Here is an 18,318-nt window from a genome sequence, read left to right on the forward strand (position 1 = left end):
CATGGAGAGCTGCATCAAGCCAGTCTCAGGACTGAAGACCACAACAGCAATAAAAAACAGTTCTAATGTTTTTTTCTCATTGTCGTTATATTGTATCCATGACAGCCCTCACCCTGCCCACGAGGGGCGAGGGGAATGAAATCACAATAAAGGAAAAAAAGAAAAACGAGCAGGTCACTAGTTTACTTGTGTGCCCAGTGTTTGTGGTGCGGGTCTGTCTGTGGTGCAAGCCCCTATGCTGCAGCCTACTTAGCCTGCAGACCCGTGTTGAGCAGTAAGCTGCCAGCCTCTGGTATCTGTGTGTGTGTGTTGCGCAGCGCGAGGAGGAGCTGCGGCAGCGCGAGGCGCTGATCCGGGAGGTTCGCGCGCTGCAGCAGGTGCGCGCGGCCTGCGCACGCGCAGAAGCCGAGGAGCGACGCCGCGACGACGCCACCACCGCAGGCCTGGGCCTGCTCTGCGAGATGTCCATCGCGGAGGTCAGTCTGCCCAGCGTTACAGCCATCACACCAACTTAACTGCAAGCTAATACTTCTCGTAAACTCTGGAGTGGCTAAACTACTCATACGTGATACGTGTCTCACGCATATGCTCAATACCGACACATTTTCACCCAGCCTCAGGCGAGGAATTCGCCATCAGCTATTGAGAAGCGTTACTCTCGTAAATCAGACATTGAATAAACCGTCTTATACGCTATGTTATCTTCCTTTCGTATACAGGGGGTGGACAAAATAATATGAACACCATGCAATAGAGTACATCTTGTTGCAAGTTGGCATCACTGCATACGCGGAAATACTGCAAGGTGGCTGCAGTAAAGAGTTGACACGCCAAATCTTGGAGGTTATCTTTCAGTGTATAATAAGGGGAGTTCTCATGATGTAACAGACTTTAAGCCGACGTCTGCAATGTTACGAGGGTCACTCCAAAAGAAATGCACACTATTTTTTAATCCATCTTTTATTCTACATATTTGAAAGTTTTACAGTGTGTAGATACAACCTTTAGGAACAATATTTTCATTTCTCCACATAATTTCCATCCCTCTCAACTGCCTTACGCCATCTTGGAACCAGCGTCTGTTTACCCACATGGTTAAAATTCTGGGCCAACCTGTCTGGCAGCGTGCACAAGGGAGTCATCATCTTCAAACCTTGTTCCACGAACACAGTCTTTCACTTTCCTAAACAGATGATAGTCACATGGAGCCAGGTCAGGACTGTAAGGCGAGTGTTTCAGAGTTGCCCATCCGAGTTTTGTGATCGCTTCCACGGTTTTTTGACTCACACGTGGCCGTGCATTGTCGTGCAACAGTAAAACATCCCGCTTTTGCCGATGTGGTCGAACACGACTCAATCGAGCTTGAAGTTTCTTCAGTGTCGTCACATATGCATCAGAATTTATGGTGGTTCCACTTGGGATGATGTCCACTCCATTGATTCCCTCTTCGTCTCTGGTGAAAAATGATGGAGCCATGTTTTATCACGTATCACAATTCTTCCAAGTAATTCATCTCCACCGTTCTCGTACTGTTCCAAAAGTTCGCTACATACCGTTTTTCTTGTTTCTTTGTGAGCCACTGTCAATATCCTGGGAACCCACCTGGCACAAACCTTTTTTAGCGCCAACACTTTCAGTATTCTGCAAACACTTCCTTCCCCCATCGCAACGTAGCTTGACAATTCGTTCACTGTGATGCGTCTGTCAGCAGTCACCAATTCGTTAACGCTCTGCACATTGTCTGGAGTGTGTGCAGTACGAGGCCTGCTGCTGCAAGAACAATCCTCAATATTGCCGTGCCCGCTTTCATCACATAACCTGCTTGCCCACCCACTAACTGTACTGCGATCGACAGCAGCATCTCCAATCACATTTTTCAATCCCTTGTGGATGTTTCCCACTGTCTGGTTTTCACAGCACAGGAATTCTATGACAGCACGTTGCTTCTGACGAACGTCAATTGTAGCAGCCATCTTGAAGACATGCTGTGACGGCGCCACTCACTGGAACAGGTTGAACTGAGTTTGAAAACAAGCGGGAAGAATGTATCTACCCACTGTAAAACTTTCACACATGCAGAATGAAAACTGTATTTTTACAAAAATAGTGTGCATTTCTTTTGGAGTGACCCTCGTAGTATGGCCTAACATTAGCTTCTGGTGGAAGTGTATTGATTACAAAAATGCCAGCTTGCTTCATTTACATGTGTACTAGTCGTGCTGATTGTAGTGTAAAGTGTAAAGGAATCAAATTTCACTCGTAAGTGGACTCGTTCAAGCGATATTTTCCTTCATATACATGAATTTTAGCTGTGCTGGTTACTTTTGTTGTAGTGGTTTTATTTCTGTAATTAGACTTTAAATTTCCTATCAGTACAACTCGAAGAGCTCTGTGAGTGAGCGCTGTGAGAAGGGAAATACTGCAAACCGTCCAGACATAGCAAAATATATTCTCATCATTTTCGGGAGGAGTTCAAAGACGGAATATCAGTTTCCTCATTCCATATGAAGGAAAATGCTGTATTACGAAAGCAGCCCAGAACTGTGTAACAAAAAGATAGTTACATAAACAAGCCGCAATGCGTCGTATTAAGGGATGAAATATGCCTTTAAGACCAGAAAAACGTCTAAAAATGCCTTCCTGACACTGCGCTATCTGCGAAAACACAGTGATATTTACTACGATGGTAATCCCAAAAGTAAGGTCTCCTATTTTTTAATAAGTACAGAACTCTGTTTGTGTGGCAGTTGGTCACACTGTCATAAAGAGTGCTTCACGCGCTGTGTGTAAACATCGCCAATTGACGGAAGTGTATGGTGAGTCGTGCATGGATGTCAAAAATGTTCGCAAGTGGTGTAGAAAATTTGCAGCTGGTCGGACCGAAATTCACGACGAACAAAGGAGCGGGAGACCGTCAATTTCTGAGGAAACAATGTTCAAGGTTGAGCAAAGCATGCGTGAAGATCGGCGGATCACCCTGGATGATCTCTGCACGTTGGTTCCTGAGGTTTCCCGAAGTATCGCTCACAGAATTTTAACGGACACATTGAACTACCGGAAGGTGTGGGCAAGATGGGTGCCACGCATGCTGACTGAGGACCACATGCGACAACGAGTTCTTCATCTACATCTATATACATACTCCGCAATCCACCATACGGTGCGTGGCGGAGGGTACCTCGTACCACAACTAGCATTTTCTCTTCCTGTTCCACTCACAAACAGAACGAGGGAAAAATGACTGCCTATATCCCTCTGTACGACCCCTAATCTCTCTTATCTTATCTTTGTGGTCTTTCCGCGAAATATAAGTTGGCGGCAGTAAAATTGTACTGCAGTCAACCTCAAATGCTAGTTCTCTAATTTTCCTCAGTAGCGATTCACGAAAAGAACGCCTCCTTTCCTCTAGAGACTCCCACCCGAGTTCCTGAAGCAGTTCAGTAACACTCGCGTGATGATCAAACCTTCCAGTAACAAATCTAGCAGCCCGCCTCTGAATTGCTTCTATGTCCTCCCTCAATCCGACCTGATAGGGATCCCAAACGCTCGAGCAGTACTCAAGAATAGGTCGTATTAGTGTTTTATAACCGGTCTCCTTTACAGATGAACCACATCTTCCCAAAATTCTACCAATGAACCGAAGACGACTATCTGCCTTCCCCACAACTGCCATTACATGCTTGTCCCACTTCATATCGCTCTACAATGTTATGCCCAAATATTTAATCGACGTGACTGTGTCAAGCGCTACACTACTAATGGAGTATTCAAACATTACGGGATTCTTTTTCCTATTCATCTGCATTAATTTACATTTATCTATATTTAGTGTTAGCAGCCATTCTTTACACCAATCACAAATCCTGTCCAAGTCATCTTGTATCCTCCGACAGTCACTCAACGACGACACCTTCCCGTACACCACAGCATCATCAGCAAACAGCCGCACATTGCTATCCACCCTATCCAAAAGATCATTTATGTAGATAGAAAACAACATCAGTCCTACCACACTTCCCTGGGGCACTCCAGATGATACCCTCACCTCCGGTGAACACTCACCATCGAGGGCAACGTACTGGGTTCTATTGCTTCCCGCGCATTTCTTCACAGCCTTGCAGCCGAACAGGACAACTTTCTGGACTTAACTGTCACGGGTGAAACCTGGGCATACCACTTTACACCTGAGACCAAACAACAATCACGCCAGTTCATAACTTTCTGAACAGCATGGCAGCGAGCTGGTATGACATGGGCATACAAAAACTGCCAGAGCGTCTAGAAAAATGCATCGACAGAAATGGAGATTATGTCGAGAAATAGCTAAATGCTCAAGCTGTAAACTGATGTAAACCATTGTGCAAATAAACAAGTCTATGTACTTATAAAAAATAGGAGACTTACTTTTGGGATTACCCTCGTATTTAATTCCACTCTTGCGTGGGCGTAACAGGAATCAATAACTAGAAACAATTGTAAACAGTAGTCTGCAACATTTCGGGTCTACTAAAATGACGGCGTCGGCTTCAGAGTAATGTACAGCGGTAATCTGTAGCCCCATCGTCCCTTATTACTGCTCCATTATTAAACACTTTGTTCTGCGATCGTTAACACAAGCGATCAGTGAAATGTGTGATCTCTTCAGGCTTGCAAAAAGGGGAAAACGTTGGTGCGCGATTAGCGGGAGCATCTGCGACGAAAACAGTTGAGTTGTTTAACGGTAAACGACAGCATACCCAAAAGATGGTAGAACATCATCGGCGAAAAGGAACTGTGGACGAAAGCTGAAGTTACCTGACAGAGACCGGCGAGGGTTAAAAAGGATTGTGTCTACACAACATATAACTACGGTGACAAAAGTGACTGCGGAATATGTCACTCACTTGAGTAATACTGTGTCAACAAACACAGTGCGGCGGAACCATCACAAGGCTAACGTACATGGGAGGTATGCAATTACGATACTCTTAATAAGGAAACCAACGCAAAACTGCGAAAGAAGTGGTGCCTCAGTCATAAGTCCTGGATATTTGATGACTGGAAGGATATGCTTTGTTCCAATAAATCATCATTTACATTGTTTTCTACAAACGGTCAGATTATGTATGGAGAACACCAAAAGAAGCCTACGATCCGGCCTGCCTGCTTCCTACAGTCAAGCATGGAGGGTATTCCGTTATGATTTTGGCGGCTATATCGTGGTGTACCGCTCGTACTATATTTACCCTCATTGGCTGCATTACTGCGAATGAATGTCTGAACATCCTCGACAATTAAGTGCTTAATATGACTAGCATAGTGTTGACAAACACTGCCATATTCCGAGACGATAATGCAACCTACACATAGCCAAGAAGGTTAGAAGTGATTTTTGGAGCATCAGAATATCATCAGACATATTCCCTGGTCAACAAAATTGCCAGACCTCAGCATCATTGAACCGTTGTGGGTGTTTTAGAGCAGAGAGTCGGGAGCAGATTTCCAGCTCCAGCATCGCTGAAGGAATTGCCGAATGTTTTGGTACAAGAATGGCAGAACATTCCGTTGGAAATTATTCAGACGCTCTACGAGTCTATTCCGCGAAGAACTGCAGCTGTCCTCAAAGCCAATGATGGCCCAAAGCCTTATTAATAAATAAAAAAAAAGAATTGTGTACATGTCAGGTGTTCATTTTGTCAATCCCCTGTAAGAGTAACTTCGGATTAAACGAGGTATCAACAATAGTTAGCCACAGACGAGGATGATTTCTGCGACAGGCGAGAGACATTGAGCAGCTCCCCGAATATTTTTGATGAATCTGGCCTGCTGCTCCCAGACCCGTTGTTTTCCACTGAAGTACAGGCCCTTGCCGTTGGATTCAGTGTTTTAGATCTTGCCGGAGGCCAGGTTCCTTAGTGTGTCGTGTAAAGCGGCAGCTTTTCGTAATTTATCGGTGGACCCAGGACGGCGGTGTGCGCTACACGGAAAACAGTAGTTGCGACTGTATGTCGCCGAATATACGTTGTACTGTGCGACATTTTTACACACTGTTTTATTGTAGTACATTTTTGGGTTCTGAAACTCGTTCACGCGGTCGACAGGATGTTAGCTTGGACCATAGTACGAAGAAAATTGTGGGAGTCGCCAGCCATTTGTATGCTATGTACTCATATATTTCTCGAAAGAAAATGAGTCAAAAAATGGATTTCCGGAAGGCAACATTCCAGACTTATGGATATGATGCAGAGTCGTGGACATTCCTCTGAGAAACGTGAAGGTTCGATTGCTAGGAAGAAGGCGTACTTGATCCTCTGTAAAGTACGGTAATTCATAATAGCTGCAAAATAAAAGACGTAACACTGACGTGTGCAATATAATATTGAACATAGTACAAGCAACTATTTACTGACGTTCACTATGTTGTCGCTTTGTACAACGTACTTCTCCTCCCCTTTTCCACTTCTTTCAGAGACCTGCATCTTTCTGAGCTCTTGTTTTAAATATGATTTTAAATTTTATAGCATAGATTTTATTGCACTTTACTCCACGGTTGGAATAGCGTCTATAAATGTTTCAACCACTTCTATGTATGCTCTATTTTTTACATCCATGTCCCTAAAATGTTCATTTGTCAATGTCCCCAAACAAGACACTTTGCGGTACAATTGTATAAGTTTTTCAATGATCTCATTGGCTCACTCCTTCACTAAAACTTCCTAATACCTGAAAACAACAAGAAAACTCACGAACTTTCTGGCGGAAGGCCGTCACAGAAATTCACTCGTGCGTGCCCAACTGATGACGCAGGATCACCAGTTTCGAGAACTGGAGGTAACGGCCTGCAGATCGTGTCTCCACCAACGCACGAGTATTCCCTGTAGGTTTTCCAGAGTCCGTCAAAAATATCGATGTCCCGCCGCTAATATTTGCTCGTGTGTGGCTAACTAATGTGAAATACAATGTAAGACAGGAAGAGACGACGCACAGCTAAGGAGTTATTCGAATGGGATGGAAATCAGTGTACGGAGAAACAAATGATTACAATATCAGAAAAATTGGATGATTTATTCAAAAGAAAGAGCGTCACAAATTGAGCGAAGCAGTAACATGTTGGTCCACCTCTGGCCGTTTTGCAAGCAGTTATTCGGTTTGGCGTTATTGGTAGAGTTGTTGAACCCTCCTGAGGGGTATCTCGCCGTATTCTGTCCGATTGGTACGTTATATCGCGAAAATGCCGAGCTAGTTGGATGATCCTGCCCATAGTGTTCCAAATTCTCTTAATTGAGGAGAGATCTGGCGACATTGCTGGCCAAGGTACTGTTTGGCAAGCACCAATACAAGCAGCAGAAACTCTCGCCATGTGCGGACGGGTATTGTCTTGCTGAAATGTAAGACCAGGAGGCTTGCCATGAAGGGCAACAAAGCGGAGTGTAGAATATCGTCGACATATCACTGTGCTATAATGGTGTCGTGGGTACAACCAAAGAGATCCTGCTATGAAAAGAATTGGTATCCCATCTCTGTCCAGGGCGTCTCCAAACACGTCTTCAGCCTGGAATCTCATTGACTGGAGTAGAATTGTTTTCAGTACTGAGTCCTACTTGGAGCTGAGTCCCAATGACCAGCGAAGATGTGTTGAAGATGCCGAGGACAGTGGTGAGATACCAACCAGACTGTCACCTGCCATACAGCATGACCACTGGGAATGATGTTCTGGGCTGCTATTTCTTTTCCCAGCCGGATCCCTTTGGCTGTCAACCGTGACACCCTTGCAGCACAGTGATACATCACCGGCGCGAGTTTCTACTACTTGTTTTTTGTGCTTGCCAAACCCTACCTTGGCCAGCAATCTCGCCAGATCTCTCCCAATTGAAAACGGGAATGATGTTCTGGGCTGCTATTTCCTTTCACAGCAGGACCCCTTTGGCTGTCAAGCGCGGCACCCTTGCAGCACAGTGATACATTGATGGCGCGAGTTTCTCCTGCTTGTTTTTTGTGCTTGCCAAACCCACACCTTGGCCAGCAAGATCGCCAGATCTCTCCCAATTGCAGATGTTTGGAGCATAATGGGCAGATCCTTCCAAGCAGTCGGGAGTTTGATGATCTAATGCGCTAACTGGACAGAATTTACACAATATCAATCAATGCCCAACCGAACAACTGCTTGCATAAGGGCCAAAGGTGAACTGACTTGCTCAATTTGTGAAGCTCTTTCTCTTAAATAAATTGGGCAGAATTTTTGAAACTGTGATCAGTTGCTTGTCTTTATACGTACACCCCATGTTCAGATTCCCATCCCATTCGGATATTTCCTTCGTGGTGCTTTTTTTTACGTAATTTTGATACTTGTCAGCCGAAACCGGTCTAGCTAGGGAAGATTTTAAACGAGTGTTTCACTAAAATTAACTGAACTGTTTCTAGCTACTTAAGTGTAGACACCAGGGTGTTCACTAGAGATATTCCAAAGTGTTATTATTGCTTTAAATTTAAATTGGGTAGTATGCTTGCGGATCTCCTGCTGAGAACTTGGGACCCGTAGCACGTGCTACTCGTGCTGTGTGGGTAAACTGTGTCCAGAGTGGAGAAGCAAAGAGAAAGTACACTGATAGTAGGTAGCCACTTTTCTAGAAGGAATGCAATAGTAACAGCCAACGGCTGATCTCCGTGTGTTGGGCCGACAGCTGCGTGAGCGGCTGCAGCTGCTGCGTGAAGAACTGGAGGAGGAGCTGCAGCTGCGGCAGCGGCGGGCGAGAGAGCAGCGCCACGACCACGACGCCCTGCTGCAGCACACGCAGCGCTTCGTGCAGCAGCGCCGCTCCGAGTTGAGGTACGTTCGGTCAGCTGGGATGCATGTGTACGTTCCTTCTGTCCATATTAGTGCCTTAAAACTATCGACATTAAATATTTCACTTCCGGGCGTGCGTGTCCGAAGCTTGTGGTCGTGCGGTAGCGTTCTCGCTTCCCGCGCCCTGGTTCCCGGGTTCGATTCCCGGCGGGGTCAGGGATTTTCTCTGCCTCGTGATGACTGAGTGTTGTGTGATGTCCTTAGGTTAGTTAGGTTTAAGTAGTTCTAAGTTCTAGGGGACAGATGACCATAGATGTTAAGTCCCATAGTGCTCAGAGCCATCTGAACCATTTTGAACTTCTGGGCGTGTCTGACAGGCACCAAAAACTTCTCTATGACTGACAGACAGCAGGACACCCACGGGCACAGGTTGGCAGAGGTGCGCAAATGGCTAACGCACGGGCAGTGAAGCAGATGAGACGCAGCCTCTGTGACAGCTGTGCACCGGCCGAGTACATAAAGGCAGGGTTGGCCATGTGGTGGGCACATGCGCAGAATGCACGTAACAAAGGTGCGCCCGGCAGTTCTCGCATCGTTTGAGGCAGCGTTGGAACGGCGTAATGTAGACCAGGGGTCTCCAAACTGCGGCCCGCAGGCCGAAACCGGCCCGCGAGAGCCGGCAAACCGGCCCACGTTAGCTGGCCGGACACCCCGGTATCCGGCCCGCCAAATATCTGAGGTGGTACCTACACTGCCAACAATTGAGTTTCGAGGCCTATCGCGACCAATACACCGCGACATTGGCTCTGCTACTCGCTACAAGACTGCATAACTAAACTTACTGTTGCGCCACTTGAAATAACAATGCGTTGGCATACTCTACCTCTGTTACGTCTTGCAGTAACAGTGTTGCTAACAATGATTTTGAGATTTTGTAAACTTTGCAGGACGCTTTTGTGAAGAATGTGCAGTGACATACTGTTTTGTCGGTGAAATTCGTCAGAATAAAATACGCCAGGATTTCGGTCAGGTACGTCCACCAATCAGAATTATGTAATTAAATAAAAATCGTAGTTCGTTTCAGTGCTAGCTATTCTCACAACCTTAGATTTTTGCTATTGCATCTTTCCTTTAGCCTTACATTACGGTGATCGTGAAGTGCTACGGTGCTTTAATCCCACTAGGTAGATCTTGGCCCTTATGACTTCTTGGAGGAGTCAATGTGGCCCGCGGACTACAAAGTTTGGAGACCCCTGATGTAGACTGTAGAGTATGCGAAAGCAGCAGTATGCCGCAGGTAACTGTAGGAGCGAAGCTTTCCTAGTCCTTTCGCTGCTAACAGAAGTGCTCTCTCCATTTTCTGCTGAGCGCGGATTTGTTGTGGCTTTACCGCTCGTCAAATGCTGATATCGATGCTGAGGGGCGGCGTTCTGTTCGCTATGGAATACTTATCATCCGACGGTTTAAAAAAAATAAAATAAAATAAAAATTACTGAAAAAAAGTCGATTTTACGCACCTTACGTCTGATATCTTCGCTCAATAAAGGACTGAATTTCCTTTCGTTATCTCTCATAGTTACTGTGCTGCATGAAATTAAGTAAAACATTGCACGCTATTTTAAAGAGTTTGCAGAGGTAAAAATCCGTTGAGCGAAGTTTGTGTATGGTTGATTTTAGCTCATACGTTGCGATGAATGACTCTACGTAAGGTATCGAAATTTTATTTAAAACTGGGAGCAGAACGCTATCTCATTTTGTTCTCGAGTTATTGACTTTTATATCCGACTCGCCCATTTCGTCCCTGCGACTCGTAAATTATGTGGTCATAGCAATTGTCACATTTCATAAACGGTTCAAGATATTGAAACGAGGTTTTTTGCAATGATAGCACGGAGAGAGGCACATATGTCGTATGAAAAATACTCCACACTTCTTTTATTCTTCAAGAGATGGAAGTAACTCGTCCGCAAGAGTGAGAAGTCGGCAGCTGAGGACGCATGCAGATGTCAATAGCACTCTGGGAAAACACAAGCAGCGCACGTATACACTCACACAGCATCGGGAGAACGGCATAGCAAGCCGTGTGTACACGTCCGCAGCAGCGAAAGGGCTAGTGACTGCAAAAACGCACAAGTCATTCCCGTTTAGAAGAAGGGTGCACACAATTAAAGGCTTATATCATTTTCAGTTTGCTCTAGAATTTTAAATCAAGTTATATGGTCGCGTATAACGGTCTTTCTAGAGGCCGAAAATCTCCTTTGTAGGAATCAACATGGTTTCTGCGGACAGAGATTTTATGAAACCCAACTCGTTCTGGTCAACCGTGAGATTGAGAAGGAGCTATATACCGATACCCACATTGGTGCCATGTTCCTTGACGACCGGAAGATGTTCGGTATTGTTCCGCACTATCGCCCAATGTACAAAATACGAGTGGGCAGAGCAGCGGACCAGGTTTGTGACTAGACTGAAGAGGTCCTACGAAATAGACTACAGCATATAAACTCTTACGGAGAGAAACCTTCAGTCGTAAATGTAACTTCAGAGATACCACAATAGAGAGCTGTTGGACTTCTTATTTTGACATTAGCCTATGTGTAAAGGACGTAGCGAATAACGTTGAAAGCTCCATCAGATTCTGTGCATGTGATGCAGTTGTATATGAAGAAGTTGACCGCCAGAAAATTGTAGCGAACTGCAGGAAGACCTGCGAGTATCGACGCTAGGTGGAGAGAATTGCTGTTTACTCTTTGCATAAACAAATGTAATATATTTCGCACTAGTATGCAATGATGCGCATTATCGTGTGATGACACGATTGCAGAACAATCACTGGAAGCAGTCACATCTGTAAAGTATCCGGAAGTATGCGTATGGAGCAGTTTAAAGTGGAATGACTACATAAAAGTAACTGCAGAAAAGACAGAAGCCCGATTGAGATTCGTTTTAAGAATCCTTAGCAAGTGTAGACCTCCCACAGAAGAGACAGTTTACAAAACCATCGTTCAACCGATGCTTTAATATTTCTCGCCGTTCTGGGACGTGTGCCATGTAGAATTAATTATAGATGAAACAGAGAAGATGCAAAGAAGAGCAACGTACCTCGTCACAGGTCTGTATCAGCCGCGAAAACATCACGGAGACGCTCATGCAAGTCCAGTGGCACACACTACAAACAGAGGTGATCTGCATCATACTGTAGTGTATTGTTAGAAGTCCAAGAACATACTTTCGCAGAAAGGTCAATCGATATATTGCTTCCTCCTATGCATATCCAGTGAAAATATCGAGAAGGTAAAATCAAAGAGAATAGAGCACACGGAGGTGTACTAACAGTCGTTCTGCCCGTGCAGTGGGACAGAATCACGAAAAGAAAGGCAGAGGAGGGGGGGGGGGGGGGGGGGGAGGGTGCGGTATGACAGTGCTCAGTGGTTCAGTGCTGCAAGAAGTACCTTCCACCATGGATGCACATTTATTAAATGAACTGTTACATTCTTCATTGTTAATTCAGCCGCAGCTGACAAGAAGCTCTCATTCAGTGGGTCTTATTTCTAATAACTTTATTATTTGTCCAGAATAAGATTTTCACTCTGCAGCAGAGTGTGCGCTGATATGAAACTTCCTGGCAGATTTAAACTGTGTGCCGGACTGAGACTCGAACTCGGGACCTTTGCCTTTTGCAGACAAGTGCTCTACCAACTGAGCTACCCAAGCATATTTGTGTTCCCAAGCATATTTTAAAGTCGAAAATAATAATGTTTCTGGAAGGAAAGAATCAAATATGATACCTTGCAAATTTAACTGATATGGCTGAGAGATAGTCAATTTATCTATAATATCGAAACGCGTCTGACGATGTACCTCACTGACAAAAAACAAAGAGACAGTTATATGTATCATCTTGTCAGATAGGTGACTGGGTCAAAGAAATTTTATCTAATAGAAACTGGTACCATATACTTGATGGCAGAAGTTCAACAGAAACAAAACTTCCTGTGGCTGTGCACTAATGAGCAAAATAGAAGCACTAGTATTTTCAGTATAAATGACGACAGGTCGGAAATGGGCCAGAGCATTCCCTGACAGTGCTGTCTGCAAAAATGTAAGATCGTCAATCAACTACTGTAGATAAACAATCTCACTTAGTGTAAATGGTGGCAGCTCTCTTCAGCCACAGGTGAGTCCAAGATAATGGCGATTGCAGAGAAGCAGAACTCAATACTATTGGATTGCAAGGTTAGTGGTACACTTCTGAAACCTATATATTGTTTAAATATCCAAGAGTGACAATAAGATGTGAAATTAAATACGACGAACTTGTGAAACAAGCAGTAAGGTGAAATGCATGGCAGACTTAGATTTGTTGAAAGGGTTCCGAGAAAATGGAGTGCATTTGTAAAGGAAGTAGTCTACAAGATGCCAGTGCAGCCAGTTCTAAAATACTGCTCCAATGTTTGGAGTCCTTATCAGGCAGACGTGACACCAGACATCGAGGGAATTGAGAGGTACGTTGCTAGGATTGTAATGGGTTCATATAGCATAAAGTAAAACAGAGATGCTGAGCGAACATAAAAGGAAAACTTGGTAGAAAGGCGAGATGAAATCTTGTGGGGTAAATTTTCAGATAACTGGTATTCGACCAAGATTGTGCCACAATTTTCCCGCCATCATGGTATACTTTGCATAAATATCATAATAATAAGGTAAGGGAGGATAGAACACTTCTCATACCGAGCCACACAGTCATTCGCCCCTCGCTCAACGCTGATGCTGATACGCAGTATCCTCTGCCACGCACTGCACCATGCTTGAGGAATATGTATGCAGATTTACCTCTACTGTGGAACTCAACCATCTGCCTACAGAGGATGTGTATTAGAGCATATGGTAACTCAAGAAAAGAATTACCCTGTGATACTGCCAACAATGCCAGAGAATAACATGCAGTATATATACAGTCTCTTTACTGTCAATGCACAGGCTACAGGCCCTTGTAAATTTTGCCATAGGCATCGTAAAAGAGAAACTCATTGTAGAATTCTCATACAGTTCTAGAATTGAGAAGATAACCATCAATTCTCTGGTATATAATAAGTTTTGTGTGTCACCTATAACATTTAGTCGTTGCGGCATGAGATTTACTGAAACTGACCAATTCATTTACAAAAAAGCAGTAATTTCACAGCCCCCCCCCCCCCCATAAATTTCTGCAGACACTCACACCGTTTGCATTGCTTGAGCAGATATTAGCAGTCTGTACACAGATTTCCATAATAACACTGTAAGAAGTTCATGTGTTAGTTTTAATAATATACTGATAATGTAAAATACTGTAGATAATCTGCAGTCAAATCACTTATGTTATCCAATGAAGTGTGGATTGTGGTGCACATTAGACAGATAATTTTGAAGCTGGATCATTAACATATGACTTTGCCTGCTGTGTATTCCCATGTGTCAAAATGTAAAAGCACTTTTGCAAAACTTTGTTGGTAAATTCTGCTAAAGTATCAACAGATTACTGGAGTACATGTAATATTTGACTGTCTCGCTAGCAGTATGTGCTGAATGATTAAATTTCAGTCCCCTTTGTTCTCTCATAATGGTGTATCACAGAGTAGAATAGAGTAGAGTAGAATAGAATCTTTATTGTCACATGACATGAAATATACAGTCATTTGATTGAAACATTGGTGACTCGTCAATGAAAATTCTGTGCGTACCTTAGTATACGTAAAACAAGATACGAGATACGTTGAAATAAAGCATATGGGTGCTCCTGGAAGCACATTACAATATAAAAAGATAATTACTTGTTAGATTTCTTCCTTTTTCTTAAAATTTCCACAGTGGTTTGAAATCATTCTTTTAAAGTATTTTTGTTTCTGTAATTTATAAATATGGACATACTTCAAAGACCACATCCTTTCATAAAAGTAGTATATATGTTTACATCTAGATATTTAGATACATAGTTCACATGATACACTGTTTATAAGTATGGACACATATAAAAAGAACATATACCTCTATTAAAAGGGAACATAAGCATACACACAGAACGTAATGTTGAAAAAATAGGAAAGCAAAGCAAATGTAATATCTCCTACTTGTCTTCCTCTTTTATAAAATCATCCACACTGTGGTAACATTTGCTTTTTAAATATTTTTCAATGTTTGCGCAGGTGAATTCTGGCTTTCAGTCCTTCAACTCGGAACAGATTTATTGGTAAGCTTCAAAGCCATGTAATATGGGGTATTTTCAAATAATGTTAGTCTATGGCAAGGTAACATGTAATCTTGTTTGCGCCTTGTTTCATATATATGAGTAAATGAATTTCCCACAAAAAGATGTAGGTTTTTTAACCGAATAGATTTTTGTGAGGAATAAGATTTAGTGTCTATATCTACTTCCCTAATTTTATTCATGTACATGCATTAATACACTCTAAGCCTAAGAAAAATTTCCGCACTATGAAAGAATTATCTGGGCAAACAAATTATTTCAGTTTCAGAAGAAATGGATGATTTATTAAAGAGAAAGAGCTTCATAAATTGTCCAAATCTGGCAGTTGACATCGAATGATTCAGTTGGTGGATATCCTCTTGATGGATATCGTGCCAAATTCTGTCCATTGGTGTGTTAGAACGTCAGAATCCCGAGACGGTTGGAGGGCCCTCACCATGTGTGGATGGGCATTATCTTACTGAAATGTAAGCCCAGGGTGGCCTGACATAAACAGCAATACAGGGGAGAGAATTATTGATGTACCGCTGTGCTGTAAGGGTGCCATGGATGAAAACCAAAGGGGTCCTGCTATGAAAAGAAATGATGCCTTAGGCCATCATTCCTTATTGTCGGGCCTTATGGGAGGAACGGTCTAGCTGGAATCACACCTCTGCCTAGGGGTTTCCAGACAACACATCTCTGCTGGTGATCAGAGCTTAGTTCAAAGCAGGACTCACCACTGAAGTCAATGAGATTCCAGACCAAAGAAGTGTCTGAAGATGCCCCAGACAGTGGTGGAATACCAGTCTGACTATCACCCACCATACAGCCCAGCAACAGGAGTGATGGTCTGGAGCACCATTTCTTTTCATAGCAGGACTCCTTGGGTTGCCCCTACAGTACAGTGGTATGTCAATGATATTTTATGCCCCGATTTGTTGACCTTCATGGCAAGCCATTGTGGTCTTACATTTCAGCAAGATAATGCCTGTCCACACATGGTGAGAGTTTCTACTGCTTGTCTTTGTGATTGGCAAACCCTATGTTGGCCAGCAAAGTTGTCAGACATCTCCCCAGTTAAGAAAGTTTGAAGCATTATGGGCAAAGTCTTCCAACCAACTCCACAGTTTGAAGATCTAACAAGTCAACCGGACAGAATTTGGCATGATATATCTCAGGACACCCAACAACTCTCTCAATCAGTGTCAAGCTGAATAACTACCTGCATAAGGACCAGAGGTGGACCAACACATTAGTGACTTGCTCAATTTGTGAAGTTCTTCTCTTGAATAAATCATCAAAGTTTTTTGAAGTTGTAACCATTTATTTATCTGTACATGTACATCACATCTACCGGTTTCTGTCCCATTCAGCTAATTCCTTTATGATCCGTCATTTGTTTTGTCGTAGAGTGTACTTATGAATGGCAAGCTATTTTGCACATATTGGTATTGTTTCATGAACCAAACTGTTAAAATTAGTTAAATGATGTGACTTTTTATAGATCCGCACCGAAACCACAGAAGCAGGAGCTGAAAGTTCCAGACACAGAAGAACTAGAAGCACTGAGGAAGAAACTAGCAGAGAAACGTGAGCTGCGAAAGAAAATGGAAGCTGCAGAGAAACTTAGCAGTACCACCTCGTCCTCGGCACACAGTGCCGAAGAACAGAGTTGTTCTCAAATTGAAGAACGGAGTTATTCTCAAATTCAGCTGGAAGTAAATAGTACTCATGCCTGAAATTTTTTTCAGCATCTTAGTGCTTTGTGACTGGCGATCACAAAAATATGGAGAAAGAATTATGCCGAATATTCCAACACATCACCTTTGTTCCGTTAAGGCTGTACTCCTAAACAACATTTGCAAAGTTATCAAAATTGTGGTAACCATAGTCAGTGATTAAAGAGAAGTGGTATAATTTCATGTGCACTGACTTTTTTTTACATTAAACTTCTGGGGAAAGAAGTAATGTACCAACAGAACTGACACATACTTACAGGAGGGGGCTCTAAGTACAGTCGTGGAGTCCTCGGGACAAGTACATAGTGGTGCCTTCGTCCACTCCTCTACACTTGCCTCCGCCTCACCCCACTCAGCAGATTGTCACACACGAAATGTTTCTCATAGCCAACTGCTCTGCTCCACTCCACTCCCCCCCCCCCCACCCCACCCCCCCAATCACCCCCACACAAACATACACACAAAACCTGGCTACTCTCCTTCCACTTGAGTCTAAAGAGAAAATAGCAAGAAAATCTTTTTAAAAATTTGTCTTTGGTGAAGCAAAATATAATCTTAACATTTTCCCAATTTATCCATACAACAAACAGCTATTCACACCTGCATTATTGCACATAACAAATGACGTGCATTACCCAAGGTACATTTTTTTACACACAAAACGAAAAAGCTTCTTATGAGAACCTTTTTTACTAATAAGACACTTCTCTTAATTCAGTATAAAAAGATAAAAAAATAATTAAAAAGTGAATAATTTCACAGAAAGGGTGAAACAATATCAACACATCACTGTCAGACAAAACAAGAATGTACAATTAATTCCATAGAAATACATAAGTTTGCATATCCATGTAAAAATTTAAGCTGCTAAAGAACAGTGTATATGTCTAGTGCTCTAAATTCTTCTCTTACTTAAATGAGTTCTTATGAAGCATTTCTGTATGAGCAAAGTGGTACATTATTTTAGCAAAATCAATATTTTATGCTCTTTCATTTTCTACATAACTTACACATCTACATCTCCATCTATACTCTGCGAATTGCGGCAGGGGATACTTTTTACTGAAACACACATAACACTGTGTTCCTCTTTCATTCACGGATGGAGCATGAAAAAGTACGGTGTACTCACATTTTCTTGGCTCCTTAGTAGCCCAGTCAGCATGTAACTGCAAAATTTTGGCAATGTTTTCAGTTTTTTCTCTCCATAATTTATACCATTTCATCCTTGACAAAAATCACCAAGGCTTTTACTGCACAGTGTAATTTTTTTTGCAAAGCTTCTGGTCAGTTGCACATTTACACCACTTATTTGCCAAGAGACAGAGCATCAAATGAATGGCAAAATTCTTAAAGTATCAAAAAACCGCAGACTTTACAGCAAGAGCTCTCCCCACTCCCCTTGCCCCCCCCTCCACTAGCATCAGTGGGACACTCATTTATGCAGATTTTTCATGGTAAGTGCTTCTAAATGGCAATATTTAATGAATGCTAGAACACTTCCCTCCTCCTTATACAATGTCATTTATTACCAGCTACATCTATCTTTAAATCATGAAAATTACTAGGAATGTAAAAGCATGGAA

The 18,318-nt window shown here is 42.9% G+C and overlaps 1 protein-coding gene across 1 annotated transcript; it reads left to right on the forward strand.

Annotated features, from left to right (window-relative positions):
- Positions 1–436: 436 nt before the first annotated feature.
- On the forward strand, positions 437–16,899 carry LOC124612245. The gene is made up of 3 exons (XM_047140321.1): positions 437–476; positions 8,661–8,806; positions 16,498–16,899. The coding sequence occupies exons 1-3, from the start codon at positions 462–464 to the stop codon at positions 16,730–16,732; spliced, it is 396 nt and encodes a 131-aa protein (XP_046996277.1). The 5' UTR covers positions 437–461; the 3' UTR covers positions 16,733–16,899.
- The last annotated feature ends 1,419 nt before the right edge of the window (positions 16,900–18,318 follow it).

This window comes from Schistocerca americana, chromosome 4 (genome assembly GCF_021461395.2).
Source record: "Schistocerca americana isolate TAMUIC-IGC-003095 chromosome 4, iqSchAmer2.1, whole genome shotgun sequence".
Lineage (NCBI taxonomy): Eukaryota > Metazoa > Arthropoda > Insecta > Orthoptera > Acrididae > Schistocerca > Schistocerca americana.

What these genes read in the sequence shown, in the direction of transcription:
- LOC124612245 (XM_047140321.1), top strand. An exon ending in CAGCGCCGCTCCGAGTTGAG is followed by an intron (nt 8,807 to 16,497) that starts GTACGTTCGGTC and finishes GACTTTTTATAG; the next exon opens with ATCCGCACCGAAACCACAGA.